The sequence below is a fragment of the Lytechinus variegatus genome, chromosome 10 (assembly GCF_018143015.1).
Source record: "Lytechinus variegatus isolate NC3 chromosome 10, Lvar_3.0, whole genome shotgun sequence".
NCBI classification, from domain to species: Eukaryota; Metazoa; Echinodermata; class Echinoidea; order Temnopleuroida; family Toxopneustidae; genus Lytechinus; species Lytechinus variegatus.
This window is the reverse complement of record NC_054749.1, coordinates 10,311,258-10,333,924: the sequence shown is the minus strand read 5'-3', so window position 1 is coordinate 10,333,924 and position 22,667 is coordinate 10,311,258. Positions and strand designations below refer to the sequence as shown.

The window sequence follows — 22,667 nt, the reverse complement described above, 5'->3', positions numbered from 1 at the left end:
GACGATTATGATGGGATCAGACTTATCAAATGAAACGGTAATATAGCCCTAATTCTTCCACCAGTCAAAAAATATAGTTTCAAAATCATTGATATATCTTTCCATTTTGGACAATGGAAGTTACCATTTCTATAATAGCATTAGATTTTCATATTCATACACTTTTGTCAATCAGCAATATCAAATTGAAATTTTTTTGAATGGGTTGGGTCGAATAAATATCTTTAGCCTTCCTGTTGTAATTATGCTCATGAAATTAAGAGGTCTTTTTACCATAGAGATATCATGGGCCTGACGAGATGAGCGATACGTAGGAACGTCCTAGGACCATTCTTCCGAGATACGGATGTACCGCGTACCGCACCATTATGCGCGTTTTTATTGCGTTTTTTATTTGTCTCCTCACAACCAGAATATTTCGCTAAACAAATTACCATTCTGAACTGGAGAAAAGACAAGGTAATCTTTAAAAAAAATTGTTAAGCACATTTTTTGTTTGATAATGAATGTAATAATCGCATTTCGAAAAACATTTATTTTTAGCCTGAAAGTCCTTCACCTGTCGAGTCAAGTGTATTGTATTGAAGTTCGTCTAGAGCCTCGACATCGCAGCAATCCGTTTTTGTCTTTTGCATTTGTGTTGTCCCACCTGCTCGATTCTACGTTTGCGCTAGCGCTTAGAACTTCAGATGTTACTTTTTGACTTAAAAATCAATAAAAGTTAGATCTAATCCTTCGTTTACCTTTTAAGTTGTGATGACGGCATAATCGTGATATAGTCCCCAAATCCAAAAGTGGGGATTATTAGATTCACACCTACCAGAACGCATGAAAATCACTTCCTTTCTCCAGAACACAGTCCCCAACTCTCGCACAACAAAGTGGCAAAATGATAACACACACACACAAATGAAACACACAGTATATAAACACTAGGGTTCTCTCCCTATTATATACTCGTGATACAGTCCCCACTCAATGGGAAATCAAGTTCGATTTTCACGGCGGTGGGGACGGTTCCAACAGTATACTATACTCGTGATCCAGTCCCCACGCTATGGGATACACAGTTCGCTTTGTACGCAGTGGGGATAGCTCCAACAGTATATATACTCGTGATACCGTCCCCCCACAACATCAAAGCGTGCTCGTTCAACAAGAGGATGGGGACAGTTTCCCGATGCAACGTGACAAGGATAAAACACATTTGGGTATGGTTGCGGAAGTTGGGGGAGGGGTGGGCGGGGGAGGGGGGGAGGACTTCAGCCCCTTCCTTTTTCCAAACATAAACGTAAAAATATGACCATAAGATTGTGATTTACTGTGCATCTTCAGTTTCCAATGTAATGCACTTTACCCATGAATGTAATAATTTTTGATCGCCCACAAATGCCTTCATATGAAGCACAAAAGTGCAAAGTCTTTTTCCAGACCCGGTTAATTAAAAATTATAATACAAGTCCAAAGTCTTTTTTCCAGACCCGGTTGTTTCAAAAATCTGTCCAAACTAAGATACCATAATGATATTCCAGTGGAATAAAAATTAAAGAGTCTTGTCTTAACCCCACACCCAGTTCTCTTAAGAATACAAATTAAGCATAACTTTAATCTTAAAACTTGTTTCCCATGATTTCCTATTTTGAAATAACTGTGTCTGGAGCAAAGACTACAACATATTTCCGTGCTATTCAATGTTGATAAGATTGCGAGGTTTATGTCTTGTGTTTTTAACAATTTTTTTTCAACTAGGTCTGGAGGAAAGACTACACTATATGTCCATGTTGTTCGACATAAATATTTTTTTATTATTATTATTAATTCATTAGTAGTAGTATTCATTTTTATTTCAAAGATCTGGGTCTGGGTGAAAGACTACGCTATATTTCCATGTGGGCCTTTGTTACTTTTTTACTCTGGTCTTGAAAAAAAAGACTTTGAACTTATATCACAATTTTTTAAAACAAACGGGTCTGGAAAAAAGACTTTGAACTTATATCACAATTTTTTTAATTAACCGGGTCTGGAAAAAGACTTTGCACTTTTGTGCTTCATATGAAGGCATTTGTGGGCGATCAAAAATTATCACATTCATGGGTAAAGTGCATTACATTGGAAACTGAAGATGCACAGTAAATCACAATCTTATGGTCATATTTTTACGTTTATGTTTGGAAAAAGGAAGGGGCTGAAGTCCTCCCCCCCTCCCCCGCCCGCCCCCCCACCCCATCCCTCCCCCAACTTCCGCAACCATACCCAAATCTGTTTTATCCTTGTCACGTTGCATCGCGGGAAACTGTCCCCATCCTCTTGTTGAACGAGCACGCTTTGATGTTGTGGGGGGACGGTATCACGAGTATATATACTGTTGGAGCTATCCCCACTGCGTACAAAGCGAACTGTGTATCCCACAGCGTGGGGATGGTATCACGAGTATAGCTATACTGTTGGAACCGTCCCCACTGCGTACAAAGCGAACTGTGTATCCCATAGCGTGGGGACTGGATCACGAGTATACTATACTGTTTAAACTGTCCCCACCGCCGTGAAAATCGAACTTGATTTCCCATTGAGTGGGGACTGTATCACGAGTATATATTAGGGAGAGAACCCTAGTGTTTATATACTGTGTGTTTCATTTGTGTGTGTTATCATCCTGCCACATTGTTGTGCGAGAGTTGGGGACTGTGTTCTGGAGAAAGGAAGTGATTTTCATGCGTTCTAGTAGGTGTGAATCTAATAATCCCCACTTTTGGATTTGGGGACTATATCACGATTATGCCCAGAACTTCTTCTTTCCTAGTGTTGTACGCCATTGGAACCAGCTCCCTGCCAGTGTAACATCTGCTTCTCTGGAACAGTGTAAGACTAAGGATAATGCTGTGCCAGGCTTAGATGGTAAAGGAGTTAGTTTTTACTTGCACAAGGAGCACTTTTACCTAATATGTACATACACCTTTAACCTCTACAAGCATATTACTGAGGTTTGGCACACTAGTTTTTCAGCACTGCACAAAGTATGAAAATACTCTACCCAGAGGTCTGTACTACACCTGGAAGAAGAAGAAGATTTTTGTGAAATTTTTCTGCAAGGATGTAAAAGAGAAACTCATCGGCTTTACATTGATATCCTATTTGTACAATTTGTGCCACACAGCAAATTAAGTGATGTTGAAGACAATGTGCAGATACCTCTTTTTCCAAGTTTTCAAAAACTTGATGAAAGGGCAGATGCCAATGTGAATACTTTCAGTTTCAATGTTTCATCTATGCCTGTGCTGGTAAAAATCATGATTGGACCTTTTTATTCCAAACGAGTGTAAGTGGGCGATTGTACTTGCATATGATTAACGAGGAGATCGTACAACAGTCGTTGGACCAACATTTTGAGCCCATTTTGATAGGCAGGTTCGAGGAGTGTACTTGCATCTCCCGAACCCTCCGCCGTGCGTTATTTGCACGTACCCAGACCGCTGCGCGGTTTGCGTCGCTTCGCACCGCCAAGCGTCAGAATGAACCTGGTGAGAGTGTTGGACATAAGAGTAATCAAGTATCACTGAACATCCTGTGTGGGTTTCAGGTCACATGATCAAGGTCAAAGGTCATGTAAGGTCAATGAACTTTGGCCATGTTGGGGTATTTGTTGAATTACCATCATACCTCTGTACATGTAAGTGTATTGGTCTAGTTCATAAAACGTGGACATAAGAGTAACCAAGTATTACTGAACATCTTGTGCGAGTTTCAGGTCACATGACCAAGGTCAAAGGTCAATGGACATTGGCCATGTTGGGGATGTTTGTCGAATTACCGTCATAACTCTGTAAGTATATTGGTGTAGTTCATAATCTCATGATAATCTCATGCAAGTTTCAGGTCACATGACCAAAGTCGAAGGTCATTTAAGGTCTTTGAACTTTGGCCATTTTAGAGGTAATTATTAGATTGCTGTCATAACTTTCAAAGTTTATAGATATAGTGTATAAAATGGGATATAGGGTAATCAAGTATCACTGACAAGTTTTAGGTCACATTATGAAGGTCGAATATCAATGAACATAGTATTGTATCATTATATGAATGGTGTTTTTTGTGAATAATTATTTTATAGTAGTTTTCAAAGTCAGCACTGCTGCAATATTGAATTGCGTGATGCAGGTGAGATTGCCAGAGGCATTCCACTTGTTACATGAAATATTTGGTTATTCAAAGCCTGTAAGTAAACGAAGGCCGCAGATAGATATTTCATTTTTACTTTCTGGTTCGAGATATTTTAATGTCCCAAAGTATAACAATCCAACTATTTATCTCCCTCTGTAGGCAGAGCTGCCAAGTAGTACTGATTTTCTGTATTTAGTACTGAAAAATGAGAAGAATACTGATGGTTTGATGCAAAATACTGATTTCTCAAGTTTCAGTCTTATGTGTTGTCCTATGGTATTTCTTCGAAAATACTGATTTCCTCACCAATTGATTTCAGCTTTAAAAATACTGAAATGTTCTTGTTCAGGTTGGCAGCTCTGTGTAGGCGAGACTGTGAGAATGGGCATTCCACTTATTTGAATGATGCTAGTTGCTACTGTGTGCTTCATTTGTTCATGTTTTCAAAGAATCAATTCAATCGCCTACTTAGCAGGGACCGCGTAACGGTTTTCAAAGTGGGTGGGGGGCTGACCATGCAAAAAATCACAATCAATTTTGTCTCACCTGCGAAGCAAAGTGAGACTATAGGCGCCGCTTTTCCGACGGCGGCGGTGGCGGCGGCGTCAACATCAAATCTTAACCTGAGGTTAAGTTTTTGAAATGACATCATAACTTAGAAAATATATGGACCTAGTTAATAAAACTTGGCCATAAGGTTAATCAAGTATTACTGAACATCCTATTAGAGTTTCATGTCACATGACCAAGGTCAAAGGTCATTTAGGGTCAATGAACTTAGACCATGTTGGAGGATTCCACGAGGAATCGAAATCTTAACCTGAGGTTAAGTTTTTGAAATGTCATCATAACTTAGAAAATATATGGACCTAGTTCATGAAACTTGGACATAATAGTACACAGCTCCTCGTCATAATATTAAAGGTTACCAAAAATTTTCTGTAGAATCTGATTTTTTGTGCTATTTCCCCTATTTTGAGGGTGCTGAACATGAATCTGCTTGTTGCCAAATTTATAAAAGCCGTCTTTGACCGTTGCCATGGCAACGGATTAATTTCTCAAAAATAGCATGTGTACCCCTGTAAATGGTAGATAAACATGATAAAAATTAGCAAATAGATTGAAATCAAGGTTCCGATTAAATACAAATGAAATTCAGAAATATTTAAGATCATCAAAATTGTTTCAACTGGCCCGTTGCCATGGTTACGGCTCGTTTTTCTTCCAAAAAAGTAAAAAATTTAATTTATAGTTGTAGAATATGTTGGTTTTTTTTTGTTTCATTTTCCATGCGTTTACGGTGTTAAACATAGGAGTGATTTTTGCTAAATGTATAAATACACTCTCATTACATTGCCATGGCAACCAAATAATACCTTATTTGGTAAAAAAGGAATAACATGGTAAAAAAGATAATGGCGAGAAATACAATAAAAGCGACCTAATCTACATGCATTTGGTTTTTTCCCAATCATTTAGAACAAAAACTATAGTAAGTATTCTGCAGGAGTTTATTGGAATGATAGGAATTGATGTTGCCTTGACAATGTTTGAATTTAAAGATAAATAGGAATATTGCAAATTGGCCGTTGCCATGGTAACAGCTTATTTTTCTCAGAAAAGTATCCATTTGATAGAAAATATTACAGAATATGAATTTTCTTTCATTTCCTCTAATTACAAGATGCTATATCTATATATGCTTGTTGCTAAATGTATAAATACCATCTTAAGCCATTGCCATGGCAACCGAATAACAAGGGGAAATAATAATGGAAAATACCATAAAAATCACAATCTACTTGAGTAAATTTTGAACCATTCGTTTAATATTGAACAAAACATACGGTAAGTGGTCTGCATGAGTTCATTTGAAAGAAAATAATTACTGTTGCCTTGGAAAAACTTGCTTTTAATATAAATATGAATGTTGCAACCCCCCATTGCCATGGTAACAGCTGATTTTTCTCAAAAAATTACAAAGTTGATAAAAACTTCTGATTTTCCTTTCATTTCCCCTAATGTTAGGGTGCTCAACATCCATATGCTTGTTAATGTAAAAATACTCCCTCGGTCCATTTTCAATTAATAATAAAGTCCAATCGACATAATCATTATCATTAATCATAAAGTTCAAGTTTTAGGTCAGATGATCAAGGTCTTAGGTCTTTTACGATCGCCAAGATTTGGCCATGTTGTATTATCATCATTGAATCTCATCAAGTTTCTGAAAAGGCAAAACTTTGAGAGTGCATATAGGTATTCAACTATCACTGATCATTGTGCAGGAGTTTCAGGTTAAAGTTCTAGTCAATGAACTTTGACTGTACTGTGGTATCAACATCAAAAACTTTACTTACTAAGTAAGTAATTAATAAACCTAATAGGTTTATTAATTTTCAAGTTAATCATATATCATGTCACAAGGTGAAGGTTAAGGGTCTTTTGAGGTAAAAAAAACTCCTCAGGATTCTTTTATTAAATGAATGGGTTTTTCATGAAAGTCCCACATTGAGTCTACATTAAAACATGGAAGAATTTTACCTTGTATCCTCAAAAGGTCAGTTGTATCTAATAGAAGGCCAGGATTATGTCAATTTGCCAAATAAACTTTAGAGTTATAATTATTATCTTTAACAGCTCTCTATTAAAGGTCAAGTCCAACCCCGATAAATGTTGATTTGAATAAATAAAGAAAAATCATACTAGCATAACGCTGAAAATTTCATGTGTAAAAGAAGAAAGTTGTGGCATTTTAAATTTTGCTTATTTTTCACATAACAGTGATATGCACAACTCAGTAATACGCAAATGAGACAGTCGATGATGTCCCTCACTATTTCTTTTGTTTTTTATTGTTTTGATTATACAATATTTCATTTTATACAGATTTGACAATAAGGGCCAACTTGACTGAACCATATAGTATTAAACAATGCTAATTACATGTGTTCATGGAGGAATAAAACTTTGTATTAGACATGAGAATGAGGAGAAAATAGGAAAAATTCATATTTCACATAATAAAATGCAAAAGACATAGTGAGTGGATGACATCATCAGTCTTCTCATTTGCATACCGACCAGAAAATGCCAGTATCTGTGAAATTAAGCGAAAATATAATATATAACTTTCATGTTTTACATCCGATTTTGATGAAATTTTCAGTGTTGTGTTTGTTGGATTTTTCTCTTTTTATTAAACTTAATTTTGTGTTGGGGTGGACTTGTCCTTTAAAATAAATACATACATTTTAACATTTATAGCAAGTTCTTCATGTAAACATGCTCAAAGCACTTTCCAATATAGCTTAACATTGTGGGGGCGTCGTGGTCTAGTGGTTAAGCCTCTTTCTTTCAATCTGAGGGACATGGGTTCGATTCCCAGCCGGGGTGTGTTTTCCTTTAAAAGCAAGAAAATTATCCATATTGTGTACTGCAACCCAGGTGAGGTAAATGGATACTTGAAGGAAGTTGTGAGCACCGGATGCGGTAGACTAGCTTAGCCAGGGTAATATAGGAGCACTATACAAATCCTAGGCTATATTATTTCATTTATTATAAAAATGAATAATTCTACTCTTCAAGTGCTTACAATATATAAAGTGGGTGTTATACATAAAATTAAAAAAATAATTGTACAGAAGGACATGAACTGATTTTGAATACTGGGACCAGTGAAACTTGTCCACCGTTTACCCAAGTTAGGGATAGAAAAGGGTATGGAAAAAACCCAGCATGAAATGTATTGTGGTGTCAAGTTATTAATCGACAAGTAAACAAAGCAATTTTTCTATGATTCTGTTTTTGACCAGTAGCAAGTGAAGCTCTTTGAACAAAGGAAACATGATCATACTTTCTGGCTGTTGTAGGTACCGACTGCTCGATTCTGAATGTGCTGTTTTGACTATATCTAGGCGCCTGAACCCCAGTGATTGAACAGCATGATGGCAAGCATCATACGTCAATATCTTTCCGGCCATTATATTGTATCATGGTAGCTCCATGTTTGTATAAATGGGAGTTTTGGGTTTTACAAAGCGAATTTACTTGCTTACTCGTTAATGACGAATTAAGTTCAACACCTAGAATTCTAACAGATTCAGCAGGTTCAGAATTACCAATTAACAAATGAACATGGGCAGGTAAATAGTGTCTATGTCTAGGACTTTTTGTTCATTCAAGAGTAGGCTTAACTTTATTTCTTATCATTAATACATTAATTTCCTGAATACAATAGAATTGTGAAAACTAGTTGGAGATTTGGGAACTAAAGAAATCAAATTCAACATTATTTTGCCTCAAAGTGTCCCCAAGTGGTAATAAATACACAGAAAAAAAGTATAGGTCCCAGTACAAAACCATGAGGAACGCCATATTCAAACCCATCACCCATTTTTAATTACTACCGACCGCCATTCGTTTTAAAGGCAAGGTCAGTGTGTCAAATGTAAATGAGCCCTGTTGTACAAAGAGTTACGATTGATCCGATCAATCGTAACTCTATGGAAATTCATCAGTGTCATAATTTTTTCTATGAAAAATTTGCACAATGTCCTGTGTAAACAAAGGAAATTACACAAAATTGTTATGAAATTAATGACTTTACGGATATACATTCATATCTAGAAATCTTTTTAAACAAACATGCATTTCATATGCTGATTTTGCTGGCTTTCCATAGTTGCGATTGATCGGATCAATCGCAACTCTTTGTACAACAGGGCCCCAATTTTGATTTCTTGACTCTAAAACCCCCAAATAAATATTTTGAACAACTCTCTATCAAAATGGAATCATTTGTAACCCTTAAATTGGCAGCCACCTAGGAGTTTGAAGTTGGGGGTAATTCAATTCAGCAAATAGTTGTCACATGTCAAGTTCTTAAAAACTTTACCCCTAAATCATTATTTCTGTCAGATTTCTAGGCCAAATTGCCAAAAATATTCTAAAAATTGTCTCTAGCTGAATTCTCCCAAATTTTACAAACCATTGGAAAAATTGGCATACTGGCTACTTTTTCGTTATAAAATTTATTAGAGCACAAATGGTCAAAAAATCTTTACACTACACATTCCTCACTTGAACCTGGGAAGCGATTCGCTAGGTCCATTGGAGAGATTGAGCGTTGACCACAGACTGTAGGTGGTTGGACAATAGGGTGACCCTTTGATTATGAGCAGAGCCATCAAGGGATTCAGTCAAGTGAAGGAAGCTACATCTTCATTTGAGTCTGTTTTGGGCAGGTTCATACTTAAAAGAGTGGATGAAGATGGTTATCTTCTTGCTTGTTTTTTCCACCTGTGCTGATACCTCTCTTCTGATGTGTGGATGAGCAATACCACACTGTAGCTAGAGATCATCTGCTCTTGTTTTTGTCGCAGCCTGTAATTGCTCTGCAATCAGCATTCAGGGCTGTATCAATCGTGGCAGCATGTGATGACCTAAAACGGATGAGGACTGCATACTCAGCAGTCAAGTAGCAAAGAGCAGGAGCTGTCGCACGGATGGTTTTGCACCTGTTCCCATTTTGTGTTGGAAAGCTTCTTCAGGATGCTGTTCCTTGCTCCAACTTTAGCCTTTGTCTTGGCAACATGTTCTTTGTAGGTAAGGGAACTGTCTAGGGTGACGTCAAGGTAGATTGGCTTACTGGTGTGTTCCAACCATTTTCTATACCATCTGACCCTTAGTTACTAGTCTGCATCTCTGTTTTTTAGGTGGAAAGCACTGAGTTGGGTTTTCTCTGGATTTGCCCAGAGATGATTTGCAGCGTAGTAAGGAGTCAGGCCTACCAGAGCATCGCTGAGTGCTTTTTCATCTCTTCAAAGGACTGTTTGTGTGAAGCAATGCAAATGTCATCAGCGGACAGGTAGCTCTCATTAGTTGGTGGATTGGTTGGTCATTTGTGTAGATGATAAAGAGTAGGACGATGATGCTTCCTTGTGGGAGACCTTTTGTGTGTCAGCCATCTGCTACTGGAACCACTGAGATTCACAAAACCGTTGATTTGAGAGCATGTTCTGAATCGTCTGTGTCAGGCTAAGGTCCTTTGTCATCTCACAGACTTTCTTTGTGAGTATTCAATGATTGTGTCATAAGCTTCAATGAGGTCAACAAAGGCTGCTCTTTTTATCAACCCTTCCTCGAAGCAATCTTCAATGTACTGTGTCAGATTCAGCAGTTAACTAGTACAAGACTTTCCAGGCCTAAATCCTGCTTGTTCTGGAATGAGGAGCTCATCCACCAAGGGAGCAATGTGGTGGAGTAGGAGCCTAGCTTTCAAAGATCTTGGATGACAAAGCAGAGATATTGGCCTGTAGCTCTTTGGGCTGGCTGGTGTTTTGCCTGGCTTGAGTAAGGCAATTATATACCCTTGATTCCCTCCATAAGTTTGGCATTGTGCTTTCACTCAAGACAGTAGTTTAGCATGTCAAGCCGCCGTTGGAGTGCAACAGGTCCAAGATGTTTCATCTGTTCACAGATCGAGGACATCGTCCAATCCAGCTGCCTTGCTGATCTTCATTGCTTTGATAGCATTGCACAAGTCGTTCATGCTGAAAGTTCTTGTGAATTCAGATGACTCTTGGCAGGCTATTCCCAAACTTTGAGGTTGGAACTTCGCGGGTTACAGTCAGACTGCAGGTCCCAAGAAAGTGGCTTCTTTCATCCAAGTGATATTCATGACTTGAGTTGTTTTGCATATTTAATGAGCTTGATGCGGACCAAAACACCTCTTTTCATTCGGTCATTGCTGCTCTAATTGTGCATCGAATTTCATGAATTTGGTACCGTTGTAAAGAAGAAGAATCATTCTTATAGTTCATGTGTTTGGATTTATTAAAAGATTTTGTAATATAGGTTAAAATTTTGATCTAAAATATGCTACAAAATAAATATTTTCACCTGACAAAAGCTGCTATTTTCACACTTTATTTATGTTTGAGCCCAAACGATTTTTATATCATGATAAAGCTGAATATGTATGCTTTGAAATGATATAGGTTTCAACATAAGAATTGGTTTAATCGGGTCAAGATCACACTTTTCATTTGCCAAGTACATAAAGCAGTTTGAAAACAAGAATACTGCACTCTGATTGGTCAAAGAGACCACCCATTGGCAAACCGTTGGCAAATTCCAACTGTTCCAGTGCCTGGGTTCGTGGGAAGGTCACACTTCCCATGTGGTAATCTCCTCAAATACCCCGCGCCTGTTGTTCTGTGAACCTTATCCAGCCAATCAGGACTCTGGATTTCATGCAAGTACAAAATTTCAGAAATCTCGTTTTGTACCTTGGTGGGAAAAGTGTGATCTTGACCCGATTAAAAGGTGCCGCATATCAAGAGTGGCATTGTGAGAAAGTACAGAAGTTCAGCTTTATGGTGATATAGATATCATTGAGGCTCAAAATAAAAAGTTTGCACAATTTGCAAAAGAAAACAGAGGAAGAAAATTCAGTTTTGAGGCAAACTTTCAGGCCAGAAATTCACTTATTTAACAAAATATTGTATACAAAATAAATGACCAATATAAAGAGTAACTTTTACTCTATCTGATGGGGCAATAATATTTCATTTAACTTCAGGTTAGAACATGTAAATTTTTAGAGAAAGAAAATCTCACGAATCACGAGATTTTGCAAGGAGGTGGATTCAGCCACAAGATGATTTGGATGAATCTGGCCTTTTTGCTCATCAGCATAGGGACCTGCGGTGTGACTGGGTTACCTTTGCTGTTCACTAGGAGCTGGCTGGCCACTTGGCCGGCGGTAACTTGGGACCTACATGTAGATTGGGACTTTGTAGAGTCTTTCCCAAGGATCCAAATCTGGTGTTTCTGCTGGCCCTGAGTATAGCTTGTATGGCATCCATGTGGAATAATCTTCCTTGATGATTTCCTCAGCAGCTCTAAAAATGTGTCGTAATGAGTAGGGAGTGCAGGGAGGTTCTGAAGATATGTATCCAGATCTATGGAAAACTGCTCACAGTTTACTTTCTTCAGGTTGAAAAGTCTGCAGGAGGGAACTTTGCGAGGAGTGATGTTTACCACGACATCAGGCAATTTGCAACATTGATATTTATCATATGAAATTAAATTGATTAACCACTATCAAAGCAACAGCAACAAGCATATCAATGTCTAGCAACCTACATGTATACTTTGGCGGAAATGAAAGAATAATCGGACATATTTTTATTAAAATTTGTTATTTTCTGGTGTAAATGGAGCCGTTACCATGACAATAGGCCATTTGCATCATTGATATTTATTAATAAAATCAAGCGTTGCCAAGGAAATATCCATTTTATCATTCTAATTAATTAATGCAGAATACTTACCGGAATTTTGCTTTAAAAATTAAATTAATGGGTCAAGCCATGGGTCAACAGCCTATGTAGATTAGTTCGTTTTTACTGTACATCCACCATTACCTTTTTCAACAGGTTATTTTTTACCAAATAAGTTGGTATTTGGTTGCCATGGCAATGGTCTGAGATGGTACTTACACAATTACCAACAAGCATATTAATTTTTAGCAACCTAAACTTAGTGGAAATGAAAGGATAAAAACGTGACTCTACATGATTTTATCAAAATTTGTACTTTTCTGAGAAAAATAAGATGTTACCATGGCAACGGGCCATTTGCAACATTGATATATATTTTTAAATTCAAGCATTGTCAAGGCAACATCAATTCCTATCATTCCAATAATCTCATGCATAACACTTATGTAGTTTTTGTTCTAAATGAGTGGGAAAAACCCAACACATGTAGATTAAGTAGCTTTTATTGTCTTTCCTGCCATTATCTTTTTTTTCCATGTTATTATCTTTTTTACCAAATTAGGTATTATTTGGTTGCCATGGCAACGGAATGAGAGTGTATTTATACATTTAGCAAAATCACTCCCTATGTTTAACACCCTGATCGCAGGGAAAATGAAACAAAAAACAGATTATACAACTTTAAATAATTTTTTTTACTTTTCTGGAGGAAAAATGAGCCGTTACCATGGCAACGGGCTAATTGGAACTATTTTGATGATCTTAAATATTTCTGAATTTTATTTGTATTTAATCGGAACCTTGAATTCAATCTCTTGGCTAATTTATATCATGTTTATCTACCATTTACATGGGAATACATGTTATTTTTGAGAAATTAATCGGTTGCCATGGCAACGGTCGAAGATGGCATTTATAAATTTGGCAACAAGCAGATTCGTATTCAGCACCCTAAAAATAGGAGAAATAGCACATAAAATCAGATTCTACAGAAAATTTTTGGAATTCTAACTATTTGCCGCCTACTATAAGGTTAATCAAGTATCACTGAACATCCTGACTGAGTTTCACGTCACATGACCAAGGTCAAAGGTCATTTAGGGTCAATGAACTTTGGCCGAATTGGGGATATCTGTTGAATTCCCATCATTACTTTGAAAGTTTATGGATCTGATTCATGAAACTTAGACATAATAGTAATCAAGCATCACTGAAAATTTTGTGCAAGTTTCAGGTCTCATGATTAAGGTCAAAGGTCATTTAGGGTCAATGAACTTTGGCCGAATCAGGGGTATCTGTTGAATTACCATCATAACTTTGAAAGTTTATTGGTATAGTTCGTTAAACTTGGACATTAGAGTAATCAAGTATCACTGAACATCCTGTGCGCGTTTCAGGTCACATGACCAAGGTCAAAGGTCAATGAACTTTGGCCGAATTGGGTGTATCTGTTGAATTACCATCATACCTATGAAAGTTTATGGATCTGATTCATGAAACTTGTACATAAGAGTAATCAAGTATCACTGAACATCCTGTTTGAGTTTCAGGTCACATGATCAAGGTCAAAGGTCATTTAGGGTCAATGAACTTTGGCCGAATCAGGGGTATCTGTTGAATTACCATCATAACTTTGAAAGTTTATTGGTCTAGTTCATTAAACTTGGACATTAGAGTAATCAAGTATCGCTGAACATCCTGTGCGCGTTTCAGGTCACATGACCAAGGTCAAAGGTCAATGAACTTCGGCCGAATTGGGTGTATCTGTTGAATAACCATCATTTATTGGTCTAGTTCATAAAAAGTGGACATAAGAGTAACCATGTATCACTGAACATCTTGTGCGAGTTAGAGTAGTATTCAAAGTCAGCACTGCTGCTATATTGACCTGCGTGATGCAGGTGAGACGGCCAGAGGCATTCCACTTGTTACGTTTGTGTACACGGTTTTGGAAGAAAGTGGGGGGGGGGCTTCAGCCCCCCAGCCCCTTGCTTCCGGGATCCCTGCTTAGAATGTGCATTCTTTTGTCTTTTCATTTTCAGTTTCATGAAGATATGAAGGCTTCTCTTGTAAAAGAATCGGATCCCAAACCTAATCAGTGATGGATTTCTTTATACTAATTGTGGCTTATGGAGTGACATTTGCATCGTTTTCCTACATTCTCCTGCTTGGTGATGGCAGGTATCATCGAAATGGTGTTATTGGAAAATTGAGACAAGCTATTGTGCAGGTATGTTGTCTTCACTTTCTTGTAGTATTTATAGTAATTATGGGGCATGATAGCTCAGTAAGTAGAGCGGCTGTCTCACAATCTGGCGACCCTGGTTTTTGTCTCGCCTGCATAGCAGGGCGAGACTATAGGCGCCGGTTTTCCGACGGCGGCGGCGTCAACATCAAATCTTAACCTAAGGTTAAGTTTTTGAATTGACATCATAACTTAGAAATTATATGGATCTAGTTCATGAAACTTGGACATAAGGTTAAGCAAGTATTACTAAACATCCTGCCTGAGTTTCAGGTCACATGACCAAGGTCAAAGGTCATTTAGGATCAGTGAACTTAGACAATGTTGGGAGAATTATTTTCAAAATGTTAACCAAAGGTTAAGTTTTTGAAATGACATCATAACTTTGAAAGTATATGGACCTAGTTCATGAAACTTGGGCATAAGGTTAATCAAGTATTAGTGAACATCCTGCTTTAGTTTCGGGTCACATGACCATGGTCAATGGTCATTTAAGGTCAATGAACTAAGGCCGTATTGGGGGTATTTGTTGAATGACCATCCTAACTTTGAAAGTTTATGGATCTCGTTCATAAAACTTGGGATAAGAGTAATCAAGTATCACTGAACATTCCCTGTGAGTTTCAGGTCACAAAACAAAGGTCAGTTAAGGTCAATAAGCCATGTTGGGGTAATTGTTGAATTGCCATCATAACTTTGAAAGTTTATGGATAGAGTGAATGAAATGTGGACATGGGTGTAGTTGACAAGTCTTAAGTCACTGTTCAAATGTCATTTATGGTCAATGAACGTGGTATTACAGGCCTCGAAATAATCGACGGCCATGGCCGTCGATGCCCCCATTACTGGCCGTCATGCCCTTCTTCTTTTTGCTAAAAGTTACGGCCACTAAAAATGTGCCCTTTTTTTCTCAGCGAGGAAAACTTTTCTCCGATCTCAAAAAGTATTCAATACCTTTAATAGCTTTACCAGCGACGTCCAGTGCATGTATGCAGTCTAGTCCAAAGCCGCGCCGAACGATGAGCTAGCTATACACAGCTGGCCCGCCGGCCGCCAGCGCGCTTTACATATGCTATGTAAGCTGCAGCATAAGAATGGACGAGCGCGAGCTCCGTATGTGTACTACACAAATGTCGCACGCGCTGTACTGTCCTGGCGAGCGCGCGCAATGCGTAAGTACAGTACTTTGAATGGGAGTGTTTCATAAAGCTGTTCGTCAGTTATGAACAACTTACGAACGACCGGTGATACTTTCTTGGGTGCTAATCAGATTCACATTTAATTACATGTAGCTCAAGAAGGTATCACCAGTCGTGCGTAAAGTTCATTTTTTCTTAAGTAAATAATGTGGTTTGGTAATGAATCTGATGTATAACATCGACTATGGAAAGCCCCCCCCCACGCCGCGAAACTGTAACACCTGCAAATAATTTATTATATGCCCCTTAAAAAGTGGCCTTGGTGCCCCTCTGTATGGCCTTGGTGCCCTCTGCTGCCTGGCCTCAGTGAAAAAGTGCCCCTCAAAAAAAGTGGCCTTGCCCCCCAAAAATCCTATTTCGAGGCCTGGTATTATGTCATTATATGAATGGTGTTTTGTGAATGATTATTTTATAGTACTTTTTAAAGTTACATGTAGCATTGCTGCTATATTAAATCGCGTAATGCAGGCGTGACTACCAGAGGCGTTCCACTTGTTAACCAAGTCATCGTTTTGAAATTCATTTATCCTCAGCACTAGGTCCCTCACTAGTAAATGAGAACCTGAAAGGGGAAATTCACCCAGATGAAACATTTGTTGTCGTAAAAATAGCAGAAAAACTATGGAAATTTTTTGTGATGCTATGAGGAAAATTCATCAAAGAATACAAGAGTTATTAGAATTTTTCATTTTAAGCTCATCTGCCCAAACGAGCTTATGCCGTGGCGTGACGTCCGTCGTCTGTCCGTCCACAATTTCAAAAATGCTTCTTCTTCGCCATTTGAAGTCCGATTTCAATTCTGTTTGCTTTATATGAAAGCACTAGGTGGGGGAATTAAAACTTCTACACAGAATTTTGAAATTCATTAAATATGCTAATTTATGCGCATTTTTCAAAATTCAAAAAAAAAATCTTCATTTGTTGACTGATTTTGAATTTTTTGCTTCCATCTGGTAGAGCTACCTGAGGTTCACAAAACTTCTTCACAGAATTTCGAAATTTTCAGTAGAAATTTATTTATGCTAATTTATGCAAAATTTATTCTAATTTATGCAAAATTTATTCATAAATCACAAAACATGTTTTTTCTTCTTCATTTGTTGATCAATTTCAATTTTGTTTGTTTTATATGATAGCTTGAGGTGGTGATACAAAACTTCAACACAGCATTTTGAAATTCATTAAATATGCTAATTTGTTCATATATTTCCAAACTAAAAAAAATATTTATTTGTTGATTGATTTTGATTATTTTTGTTCCATCTGAGAGCTACATGAGGTTCACCAAGGTTCTACACAGGGTTAAGAAATTTTGACTAGAAAGTTATTTATGCTTAATTTATATGAAATTTATTCATAGATCAGAAAAAATGCTATGTCATTTCTTCATCAATTTCAATTCTATATCCTCAATTTATGTAACCAATATAATTCACTACAGTGTCAACTGGGCTGAAATTAAAATTGTATTAAATTTCATTGCAAGATGCTGGATGAGCTCCACATCATTGATGTGCTAGTTTTTTAAATTGATGTCTTGATATGCGAGGAGTGTCCCCATGTAACATGTAGGTAATAAAATCAATGAAATTCCATTTTCTCCAAAAAATTGATATGGTTTGTATTGTACCTTCAGTATATCACCATACAAATCATTTCACACCTGCAATAAACACATTTTTATAAGAAAAAAATAACCACTATTAGAAGATCAGATAAAATGCATTTCTTTAATTACCAGAATATTGAAATCTCCAGTCATCTCAGAAAAAAAAAGAACTTCCAATAATTCATGAAAAGTTTCATTGCAGATGTTTGCCGGTAGATTTAATTTATGGTTTATAACCTACTAAATTTATTATCTTTCTGACTCTGAACCAGATAACTTGACACCACATATGCAAATTGAAAGAACTTAAAAAAAAACATTCAGAGTGCAATGATTTTGTATTTATTTCTACAAGGGGATTGTGAAACAATTAACCTGAAATAAATTTGTGTGAACATTGTTTTGTTAACAGACAGTGAAATGGATGCACGAGAATCTCCTACCTGAAGCTATTCAACGTTTGGTGAGCAGAATAATCAACTACCTTATCCATGAAAGGTTGGTTATACTGATTGTCATTGTATCCCCCGAACAGAGTTTGGAGGATTCTATGGATTTGGCCTCGTCGCGCCGCGTCCGCCGCCGCCGCAGAGATTTCCTTGTGAGCGCTCTATCAGCTACATTTCTTGTTCGATGAACTTCAAATTTGACATGAAGGTCAAGTAGCGAAGCCACCTATCGATTTTGGTGTGGGCGGAGGTCACATGTTAAGGTCAAAGGTCATTTAAAGGTCAACATTCCGCAACTGTAAGTCACTTTTCAACCAAACTTGGTTGGTAGATGGACTAGGGGTACCTGCATGTTATGCTGCAGTCAGAGGTCACATGGTAAGGTCAAAGGTCATTTTCAGGTCAACATTAGAGTTTACATACAAGACTCTCTTATGACACCTAACTCCGCAACCGTAAGTCACTTTTCAACCAAACTTGGATGGTAGATGGATTTGGGGTACCTGCATGTTATGCTGCAGTCGGAGATCACATGGTAAGGTCAAAGGTCATTTTCAGGTCAACGTTGAAGTTTACATGCAAGACTCTCTTTCTCCGCAACCATAAATCACTTTTCAACCACACTTGCATGGTAGATGGGCTTGGGGGACCTGCATGCTAGGGTCATTGTCGCCATGATAATTGTATTTATTTGTCAAATTTCTGTGTGAGCTCTATATATCGCAATGACGAATGATGCGCTGGGTTCGGGGGATACATGTGCTCGGCTGCGTGACCCTCCAAGCATCTCTAATTTTTTTTTTTAATTTGGGAGGGGGGGGCTATGCCATGACAAGTTTATATTGCATAAGTCTGTTTGACTCGTATGAGGCACAGGTGGTTCACCCAAGTAAATAAGCATTTTTAAAATCATGTACGATTCCATTTACCCATGATTTGGTACTTTTATTTCTCTTTAAAATTGATAGAAAGTATGTTTTGGCATTGAATTACATGAATAAATAGGCCCTCACCCTGTCTTTTCTTTATTGTTTCAGAAATCCTTGTTTTCAATACTTCTACATCATGGTGCTCTTGCTTGCCCTATACTTCTACACAGTTGATGTTCTTCCACTAGCTTTAACCGTTGGTACCCCTCCGTCAATCATTGTCATCTCTTATTTCTGCTTTGCTTCATGCTTCGTCTTCTTTGTAATCTGCTCTAAGAGTGACCCAGGGGTCATCACCATAGAGACACTGCATACATTCAGAGATGTGTATGAAATGGACTATGTACTGTATCAGAAGGGTGCTGAGTGCTGGACTTGTAAATTTGAAAAGCCAGCCAGATCCAAACACTGTGGTAAGATTAGACACTGACAAAAAATGTGTCCAGCCACCCCAAAACCAACAATAAGTCACTCAAAATGAATTTTGAGATTTTTATTGAGTTTGAACAAGCACATCCTAAGCTTTAAAGTGATATATGATTTGTCAAACTTTATTGACTATAACTCACTCAAATACTGATTGAATGCAGAGAAAACAAAGTGAGAGCTTCAGAAAATATTGGAGAAAATAACATTTGAAGTTTGTGTTCTCCCAAGCATGAGATGTGCACACTGCTATTTCAATGAAACTGCCAAGCAGTCTGCAAAAACTTGTGTCACAAAAACTTATTCAACTTTACAACTCGAAATTTGTACAGTATAAAGATGAAGAAATACTCCTTTATAGATTAAAGCTAAGTTTTGAATTTGTAGACCGATTTATTATTTTTGCTATTAACAGAGAACCTTCCTTGGCAACTTATTGGTGGTTTTGGGGTGGTTAGTCACACAACTCTGATATTCTTTGAGAACTTTTTGCCAAATCTAAATAATCTTATTCCATTGCTTTGATTACAATTATAGCTGACATCAGGATTATTTTACAGAATAAATGAATTAATTCCCAAGCCCCAGTCACATGTATCCTCAAGGATCTTTGTCCCCTGGATCTTACATGGATCTTCATGGACTGTACCGCATGGTGCCTACAAGTCAAGTTGAACAAATTAAATGTCTCTCCCTTCCATTAAATACTACAGATGCAATGCCATTTTGCTGAACCACCTTTTCAATAATAAAGTGAAAATTAGTATTGTCTTCATTTTTTAAAACTTGATTTATAGAAAAAAAGGGTTCCCTTCTTGGTTTATTTGACTTCATATCATTGTTCACAACCAATTTGGTAATCATACCAATAGGCTGAATGAAATAAAATTATGGATTATTTCTCGTAGTATGTGCACAGAAACATTACATTTTCTGTGTAAAGATGAATGCACATATATATAGTATATATTTATTTGTATGTATTCCAGGCACATGCAACCATTGTGTTCATCGCTTTGATCACCATTGCACGTGGTTAAACAATTGCATCGGGGGATTCAACCACCGCTACTTTCTTGCTCTAGTCACGTCTTTGTTCTTTGGGACAGGTTTTGTATCTTACAGTATCATGTCTACCCTGAGTCAGTATGCCAAGGCATCCCGTTTACTGGAGTCTAGCTATGTAGGACCCGATGGGAAGCTTTGGCCGGTGACCTTCCGAGTTGCTGTACAGGTGAGATTTAGTTTTCCTTTCTTTGATTTAGATTGTTATAAGCACTGTTTCTATTTCTGAGGAAGTAACTCCTGTAAGACCTCAGCAAGGTAGCTTTCCGCTGCATTACCGGAATGATTACCACTTCAGTAATCATCCCATGTCAGTAACAGTTTGTAATGAGCAGACAAAATGAACTTGTCCCTATCCATTGTCTAACTGCAGTTTTAGACCAGAAGGTTGATGAAAACCTGACTTCAGACTTTGGGCCATTGTCCTTTTTGTCCCCAACCCAATGAATGGACCTGCCCATTTGAATCGGTTTATTTCCAATTGTCTAGTGCCAATTCAATCAACTCATCTACTATCATTTGATCTACCATCAGTTATTCTGCTTTCCACATGGCCTGATTGCCTTTTTGTCCACTCACTATTTGGTCTAATAATCAGGAGTTCCAATAGCCATTTAATCCATATACCATTTGGTATTTGGAGTAGTGTTTATTTGGCAAAATGAATGAAAAGAAAATGGGTATAGGACCAGCTGGTTATACAACGGAATGGTTGCAGACGAACTGGTGATTAGACAAAGTGCCATGGGACCAGATGGTTATTGGGCCAAATGGTTGTTAGACGAAATGTTGATGGGCGGAACAGCATTAGACTAAATGAAGGTAGAACGTGTGATGAGTGGACGAGTTGGCATTAGACGAATCTGCATTTTACCTTTGAATCTTATTCTAGACTTCAGGTGCACTCACAAAATCAGGGCCACTTTTGTAGTTGTTCATAGCAGGAGTCTAACTCAGTATCTTTTACATCCTCACCTTCTAATTTCTTCTTCTGAGACGAAACAGCAGAGATCCTGGTAACCCATTCCATAAAAAAAATAATTACTAAAGTTCACCGACTATTCAAGATTCAAGAAATTTATTTCATTTCCATCACATCAAACATAAATGCAAATCAAATATAATTACAAATAAAAGCCAATGTAAGCTACTGCATATCCTTCCATTTTTTCGTCTCCACAAATAAGTTAAAAAACACTTTGATTTATATAGCTTATTTTCTAGTCACCCCACCTCCATCAGCAGTAATAAACTTGGTTTGAGGGGATGGAATCCCTGATCACACTTGCTCAAATTGTTGCTAAATTACATTGTAAATCATCTTGCAAGGTGATTGTGTATGAATGGTTCCATTTAGCTCTTGTTCAAATGTTATTATGTATTTAAACAGATAAATGAATAAATCTGAAAAAAATGTGGTTATTTCAACAGCATTTATTTATGGAGAGACCTATGCCTGTGTTCATCATGATGTCACTGGCACTACTCAGCCTCTTGGTGGCAGCATTCATGTTCTATCACATCTACCTTGCCATAACAAACCAAACCACCAATGAGCGTTATAAGCGATCCCATATCGATATGCAGGAAATTCGTCAGCACTGCAGATCATCTAGCAGATGCTCAAAACGGGGCAACAGTCACAAAAGATCACATTCCAAGCAAGATAATAGTAAGCATTCAGACTATTCATGCAAAAATATATACAATAAAGGTTTTATAAAGAATTTATGTGAAATTATTTTTCCAGTTTGTAACAGATGACATTATGGGGAAGCTAAACAGCCATATACCTATTCTTCTGTATACAGTTTGGAGTTTAAGGAAGCAATTATTTTTTAATAACTTCTGGTAGCTATGAAACACATTGTTGACATTCCGATACTTAACAATAGGGTTGTGCAAATAATTTGAAAATAAACACAGAACCAATATGAGACCTCCCATGATACAATATAGGCATTTGATATGTTTTCAGACGTTAGATGAAAATAGTTCAATCTGTATTAAATTCAGTTCCAGCCGGCCATTACATCCCAGATTCAACTTGCCAAGTAAGCAGTTCATATAAGCTTTGAAACAAACTTTTCTTCTTCTGATTTGTCTGTAAACTTTAAGGTAAAAGACAGTACTTAGTAGTTGCAGCAAACAATTATATCATGAGAAAGTCTTTAAAATCAAGGTTAATCGTAAAAATATTATCAAACATCTAGATCTGGTAGATTAATGTAATTAGTGTGTTAATATTTCTTCGAAAATACCTGGACATTTGATGAAATTCCGTGCTAATTTTGCTAAT

At 37.3% G+C, this 22,667-nt stretch overlaps 1 protein-coding gene across 3 annotated transcripts; it reads left to right on the top strand.

Annotated features, from left to right (window-relative positions):
• The first annotated feature begins 357 nt into the window (after window positions 1-357).
• On the top strand, window positions 358-22,284 carry LOC121422607 (palmitoyltransferase ZDHHC4-like). 3 transcript variants are annotated; one of them, XM_041617762.1, is made up of 6 exons: window positions 358-459; window positions 14,489-14,676; window positions 17,912-17,997; window positions 18,986-19,290; window positions 20,413-20,537; window positions 21,800-22,284. In XM_041617762.1, the coding sequence occupies exons 2-6, from the start codon at window positions 14,548-14,550 to the stop codon at window positions 22,130-22,132; spliced, it is 978 nt and encodes a 325-aa protein (XP_041473696.1). In that variant the 5' UTR covers window positions 358-459; window positions 14,489-14,547; the 3' UTR covers window positions 22,133-22,284. The 3 variants fall into 3 exon arrangements, with proteins under 3 accessions (XP_041473696.1, XP_041473694.1, XP_041473695.1); XM_041617760.1 differs by having other exon boundaries at window positions 20,293-20,537; XM_041617761.1 differs by lacking the exon at window positions 358-459 and adding an exon at window positions 3,722-3,820 and having other exon boundaries at window positions 20,293-20,537.
• Window positions 22,285-22,667: the final 383 nt, after the last annotated feature.